Source organism: Protomyctophum parallelum (genome assembly GCF_964188405.1).
Source record: "Protomyctophum parallelum genome assembly, chromosome: 13".
Taxonomy (NCBI): Eukaryota; Metazoa; Chordata; class Actinopteri; order Myctophiformes; family Myctophidae; genus Protomyctophum; species Protomyctophum parallelum.
The window spans coordinates 3756552-3764051 of NC_139708.1; the positions used below are offsets into that span (position 1 = coordinate 3756552).

At 43.8% G+C, this 7500-nt stretch overlaps 1 protein-coding gene across 1 annotated transcript in view; it reads left to right on the forward strand.

Moving 5' to 3' along the window:
* The window catches only part of adgrl1a (adhesion G protein-coupled receptor L1a), a gene marked incomplete at its 5' end in the record, with an annotated part of 105459 nt that overhangs the window by 95410 nt on the left and 2549 nt on the right, over positions 1–7500 (forward strand). Inside the window, 1 exon segment of the mRNA XM_083780474.1 lies at positions 5559–5681. Coding sequence (XP_083636600.1) covers positions 5559–5681 — 123 coding nt within the window.

The following is a 7500-nucleotide window of genomic DNA, read 5'->3' on the forward strand; positions in this document are numbered from 1 at the left end:
AGGCAGTCGCTAAATCAGCCATCACTCTCTATGCTAATTTCATTCCATTTTGTTTTTAATGAACTGATTAGCGTGCTAGCGTTCAGGGGGTAATTATTCTAATTGAGGAGAGTGACAGGAGCAGGATGGGGGGGGGGGGGGTGGGGGCTGCAATGAGGAAGAGGTTTGCTGCTGCCACGGACACCATGCCTGAAAGGTCTGCGTGTGTGTGTGTGTGTGTGTGTGTGTGTGTGTGTGTGTGTGTGTGTGTGTGTGTGTGTGTGTGTGTGTGTGTGTGTGTGTGTGTGTGTGTGTGTGTGTGTGTGTGTGTGTGTGTGTGTGTGTGTGTGTGTGTGTGAAATGATTTTTTTTCTATTCACTTTTTTTATGGAAATCTTGAAAAATCATTTAAAAATAATAATGATTAAAGGACAACTTTAGTTTTTTTCAACCAAGGTTCATGTTTTAGGTTGTTATTAGAGAAAGTAAAAGATGAGTGTTATTTTTGTTTAATTGCTGCTTTCTTTGGTTTTTAGGGATTTTAGCTGTTTTTGACAGGGGGGAGGGGGCATTCGAGCATGGGGCTAAATATGTCTTTTTGTACACAATATGATGGCGATTTATTTTTTTTATTATTTACTATAGTCCTAATAAACCCCAAGAAATTACATCTGGCCACAAAAGATCCCAGGATCTACTGGATGTGAAGGTAGCCTACTGGGGGGAAGCCACACTGTGTGTCATAGGCTCAATATGTCAGTTTGACACATTCAGTAGATCTCGTGATCTTTTGTGGCCAGATGTAATTTCTTGGGGTTTAGTAGGACTATAGTAAATAATAAAAAAATAAATCGCTAGAAAATGTTGTAAAATAATACATACTTAGCCCCATGCTCGAATGCCCCCTCCCCCCTGTCAAAAACAGCTAAAATCCCTAAAACGAAAGAAAGCAGCAAATTAAACAAAAATAACACTCATCTTTTACTTTCTCTAATAACAACCTAAAACATGAACCTTGGTTGAAAAAAACTAAAGTTGTCCTTTAACAAAAACATAATGGGAGGCTATTCTCTTGCAACCCACGGAAATGAACCCACTGTCTGGGAAACGCTGATCGTTTCACCGTCAAACCCAACAGAGCCTTTTACTGCACTTTGCTCTCCAGTGGAAATAAAAACACACAAAAGATTGCCAGTTGGTAGAAAGAGCAAGAAGGCAACTATGTCACGGACGTGGAGAGAGAGAGAGAGAGAGAGAGAGAGAGAGAGAGAGAGAGAGAGAGAGAGAGAGAGAGAGAGAGAGAGAGAGAGAGAGAGAGAGAGAGAGAGAGAGACAGAGAGAGACAGAGAGAGACAGAGAGAGACAGAGAGAGAGAGATGGAGATTGGCCCAGAATAGGGGGAGAGAGACATAAAGGGGCCTATCATGGAGGGATAATGACGTAAGGGGGGACGAGTTGCACAGAGATAGTCACTGTCCTTATCGTCTGCATCTCTAATCTCCGTGACCCTCCCCCAGTTCACCATCCCTCTCCGTGACCCTCCCCCAGTTCACCATCCCTGTGAAACACTTTCTCTTCCAGACAATAGTGATGTGTCAGGAGACAAGATGCATGGCTCCCTACACACACAACGCACGCACGCACGCACGCACGCACGCACGCAAGCAACCACGCACGCACGCACGCACGCACGCACGCACGCACGCACGCACATTTCCCCCATGCCCTACTTTGGCTACTGCACACTATGGCCACTTAAAAGTAGTTCCTTACAATTTCTGCAGGAAAATTGAGGTACTATGATTTGCTTGCAGAGGACAGATAATCCGTAGTAATTTGGGCGTTGGTTGTGAAGAGGAAAAAGCCTATTTGGCAAGATGGCAAGGGGAGAGAGGCAGAAACAGAGAAAGGGAACGATTGAGTGAGGAGAAATGGAAAAGCATCTCACAGAATGGAAGGGGAGAGAGTTTGCAAAGCTCGCCTGAGAGATAAGAAAGAGGAGAGGCTGGAATTAAGGATAAATAAGTAAACAGCTCTGTTTGTGGCAGAGCGAATGTCTTAATCACAGACTTGTGTTGTCGAAGTCCTGCTACCCTGTGTGTGTGTGTGTGTGTGTGTGTGTGTGTGTGTGTGTGTGTGTGTGTGTGTGTGTGTGTGTGTACACGCGCAAATGTGCGTGCGTGCGCACAACGTAAGATGGTGATGAACAGCGGCCGTTAAAAGCTGAAGGTTGCGGTGGGCCCTGGACCACTCTCTGTCATGCTGTCCTGTTTTTAATTTCATGGCATTTCTGTTTGAGTTGCCCGAGGGCCGCAAGCCCCACATGGGCATCCTGCAACGTTCTCAATGTGCCATTTCTTTGAATTATATTTGTCTTGCGGTGGCATTCACATTTCACTGTGAAATGAACTGTGCTCGAATGGCTAGCTGCACCCCCTCAACGACATAATGGTATGCATTATACCACCCCCCAACGCACGCACACACACACACACACACACACACACACACACACACACACACACACACACACACACACACACACACACACACACACACACACACACACACACACACACCGACGGCACTGTGAGAGCAATGGCAAAATAAATGACAAAATAAAAAGCATCTTGAATGGCGACTCTCCTAACAGCAGCTTTCCCTTACCGATCGTATTTTTACTCAAAGGTTACAGTCTCAGTGCGAAAACATCCAGAGGTACTGGGTGTAAATGCATTACTCCGTAAAGTGTCACCATAACACAAATACCACCCTCCGCCTATACCACCATCCCTGTTTGAATACACAGCCAATATGTTTATGATTCAAAGATGTTATTGCATCTGAAGGTCTGAATTCCAGTACACTACATCTTTCTTATTTAATTTTTTTATGTTTTGCTGCCATTGTGAGTCCACAGCTGACAAAGAGGAAATCTGACAAAGGCCTGAGTTACACATTCCTGCGCGTGCTGAAAACAGCACCTCACCTGCAAGCTCATGTTGCATCGCATTGCGATGTGCTCACATCGTGTCACATCACTATGTGCTGCTAGCCTATTTACGCTGTGCAACACCTCTGTACGAGGGACTGTAAATTACAACACCTCTGTACAAGGACTGTAAATTACAACACCTCTGTACAAGGACTGTAAATTACAACACCTCTGTACGAGGGACTGTAAATTACAACACCTCTGTACAAGGACTGTAAATTACAACACCTCTGTACAAGGGACTGTAAATTACAACACCTCTGTACAAGGACTGTAAATTACAACACCTCTGTACGAGGGACTGTAAATTACAACACCTCTGTACAAGGACTGTAAATTACAACACCTCTGTACAAGGGACTGTAAATTACAACACCTCTGTACGAGGGACTGTAAATTACAACACCTCTGTACGAGGGACTGTAAATTACAACACCTCTGTACAAGGACTGTAAATTACAACACCTCTGTACAAGGGACTGTAAATTACAACACCTCTGTACGAGGGACTGTAAATTACAACACCTCTGTACGAGGGACTGTAAATTACAACACCTCTGTACAAGGACTGTAAATTACAACACCTCTGTACAAGGACTGTAAATTACAACACCTCTGTACAAGGACTGTAAATTACAACACCTCTGTACAAGGACTGTAAATTACAACACCTCTGTACAAGGACTGTAAATTACAACACCTCTGTATGAGGGAGTGTAAATTACAACACCTCTGTACAAGGACTGTAAATTACAACACCTCTGTACGAGGGACTGTAAATTACAACACCTCTGTACAAGGACTGTAAATTACAACACCTCTGTACGAGGGACTGTAAATTACAACACCTCTGTACGAGGGACTGTAAATTACAACACCTCTGTACGAGGGACTGTAAATTACAACACCTCTGTACGAGGGACTGTAAATTACAACACCTCTGTACGAGGGACTGTAAATTACAACACCTCTGTACAAGGACTGTAAATTACAACACCTCTGTACGAGGACTGTAAATTACAACACCTCTGTACGAGGGACTGTAAATTACAACACCTCTGTACGAGGACTGTAAATTACAACACCTCTGTACGAGGGAGTGTAAATTACAACACCTCTGTACAAGGACTGTAAATTACAACACCTCTGTACAAGGACTGTAAATTACAACACCTCTGTACGAGGGACTGTAAATTACAACACTTCTGTACAAGGACTGTAAATTACAACACCTCTGTACGAGGGACTGTAAATTACAACACCTCTGTACAAGGACTGTAAATTACAACACCTCTGTACAAGGACTGTAAATTACAACACCTCTGTACAAGGACTGTAAATTACAACACCTCTGTATGAGGGAGTGTAAATTACAACACCTCTGTACAAGGACTGTAAATTACAACACCTCTGTACAAGGACTGTAAATTACAACACCTCTGTACGAGGGACTGTAAATTACAACACCTCTGTACAAGGACTGTAAATTACAACACCTCTGTACAAGGACTGTAAATTACAACACCTCTGTACAAGGACTGTAAATTACAACACCTCTGTACAAGGACTGTAAATTACAACACCTCTGTACAAGGACTGTAAATTACAACACCTCTGTACAAGGACTGTAAATTACAACACCTCTGTACAAGGACTGTAAATTACAACACCTCTGTATGAGGGAGTGTAAATTACGCAAATGCTTTGTTAGCCTGGAAACCAGAAGAATCTGCCAGTGTAAAAAAAAGAAGCCCTCTGCAGATTAGTCTGGCCCCACTCTGTTGTTATTGGATATCGCTGCCACTGAAGTTGAGGGGCACCAATTAGTGCCCAGTATGCCAATATGGCCAGAGGCACTTTTTTGTATCCGCCCCTTGGAAATGCAGGTTCCACACAGAGATTCCAAACATTTTCATGTCAAGGACCCCCAAATTGACACAAATTAGCGCACGGACCCCCATTTGAAAAGATATGCCATGAAGGACCCCCATGAGAGAAGGTTTTTACGGCCCTAGCAGTGATTCTCAACCTGTTTAATTTCATGGACCCCCAGTTTGACATGCATTAGGCTTTCGGACCCCCATTTAATGGCATTTCTTTTTTTTCTTTTTTTTTTTTCTTTTTTTTTGCGGCTTACGCCTTTTATTGGTTTTTTGAAGGGACAGACAGTAGGCTGACAGGAAACGGGAGAGAGATGGGGGAAGACATGCAGTAAAGGCCGTGTCGGGTCTGGGAGTCGAACCCGCGGCACACTGCGACTGGATTACCAGTCAGGTGCCCAGACGGTTACGCCACCGCCTGGGCCATTTAATGGCATTTCTATCTCTGGGACCCGAAACTATATTGTAAAATCTATATGGTAATTTAACTCTTGAGAGTGTAGAAATGGAACCAAATGGACCCGTTCCATTTGTACACTCTCAGAGTTACAGACCCATAAGGGTTCATTTGGTTCCAAACTATCATTTAGCTGGGGACCCCCTGTAACTCCCTCAAGGACCCCTGAGGGTCCCCGGACCCCATGCACTTTGGGAACCACTGCTTTATAATAGGTGATCATGGTGGCGTGTGATTTCTGTCGTAGCGACCATGGGCAACCATCTGCTGACCAATCCCGTGCTGCAGACGCGCACCGGCACTTCCCCTTACAACACTCTGCTGGCTGAGAGCTTCACTCCTCCATCGCCTGGGGTCTTCAACTCCACCGGTTAGCCCCCCCCCCCCCCAGCCACCCTGTGCATGTTGTGTGTGTCTCGTGCCTGCCATGTGCGTATACGCTGTTGTTGTCATGGTGGAAAAAGTATACTCACATGTTTTACTTAAGTAAATGTATCAGTGATGCAATGTAGAAATACTCTGGTACAAGAAAAAATCCGGAATTTACTTAGAAAGTACTAAAGTGTTGGCTTTAAAATGTACCTAAAGTATCAAAAGTAAAAGTACTCATTGTGCAGAATGACCCATTTCAAGTTTTCTAATGTATAAAAATCGCTTGAAAAGAGCCGATCTATACAAAATAGCTATTTTCGGCTATTTTCAAATGGCCAAAATTTAATTTATATAGGACTGAAATGTTTTGTAATAATAATCATACTAATAATAAGTTGTCAAATAAACTATATAGTGGAGTAATGTAGCCTACAATATTTTAATCTAGTGGAGTAGAAGAAAAGTATTGGAAATAAAGTACAAATACCGCAACATTTTACAGTACAATAAATGTACTTCCACCACTATAGTTGTTATCGTCCTGTCTGCTGTTCTGGCAATATTCTGACATGGCGCTCACGCCTCACGCACGCTGTGTGTGTGTGTGTGTGCGTGCGTGCGTGCGTTGTTTTGTATATGCGATTGTTTGCATGTTCACCTGCATGTGCACAGTGCACACGCATACATGCACACTTGCACTTTCAGGTTACATGTAGCTGTCAAAGTGAATCAGCGCTGAAGCGCTACAGTATAACCAGCCGGCCGCTTTCTAATCGTGTCGTCCTTAATCCATTCTGACCTGAGATCAGATTCATACGAGGTTTCCGCCGGACACACACTGGTCTGATGAACCCATTCTGACCTGAGATCAGATTAAAAAAATGTCAGTCGCTCTTCGATTTTTCAAAAATAGCAGACCTACAAGCTCGTATCGCGCCACTCGGTGGCGCGATATGAGCTTGTAGATCTGCTATTTTTAAATAGCTAAAGCATAACATGATGCTGACACCAAAATGGGTGCCCGTTCAGAATGGGTTAAATACTAACGGTCATAAATTGAGTGGAAGTAAATTGACATGCTGTAATGTGACAGAGGCAGCAGTCTTGAGGATAGTGAAATTCGATCAGCCCTAAGTTGCAATTTCTGTTGAAGAACACCTTACCACCTTTACTGGATATTGACCATATTGACACGGCGGCCATCTTGGTTGTACGGCGTCGGCGGTGTGAATATGAAGTAAATTATGGGTTTATTCTTATTTTACGCAGGTGTGTGTGTTCGAGGCGAGAGATGTTTAACACATCATCAGCAAACCTGTTCAATGTTAATTTATTCATTTCTAGGTCAGAGGATGTACAAATGTACACACTGAGAATATATACACTCTGAGAATGTACACTCTGAGAATACAAATGTACTTGTTGAGAATGGACAAAATGTATAAATGCTCAAAATGTAACCAATTGAAGGGACCCGTAGCGGTTACATTTGTACATTCTCTGGGTTAAATTAACTTTTGATATGGGTGTGCTGTAAATCTCTGCCCTCCACTCTGTCTGCCTGTCTGTGTGCGTGTGTGCGTGCATGCGTGTGTGCGTGCGTGGGTATGTGTGTGTGTGTGTGTGCGTGTGTGTGTTAGCTTAGACCCTGGGCTGTGGTAATGGCTCCACAGCAGTATTAATATTCACCAGAGAAGAGGGGGGCGTGTGGGGGAGTGCGTGTGGCTGCGTGGCGCTGAGTGAGCATGTGGCTCTGTGGCGTACGGGGACCTGGTGTCTGAGGGGCTGAAATTCAAGGCGGCGTTTCCGTTAAATAT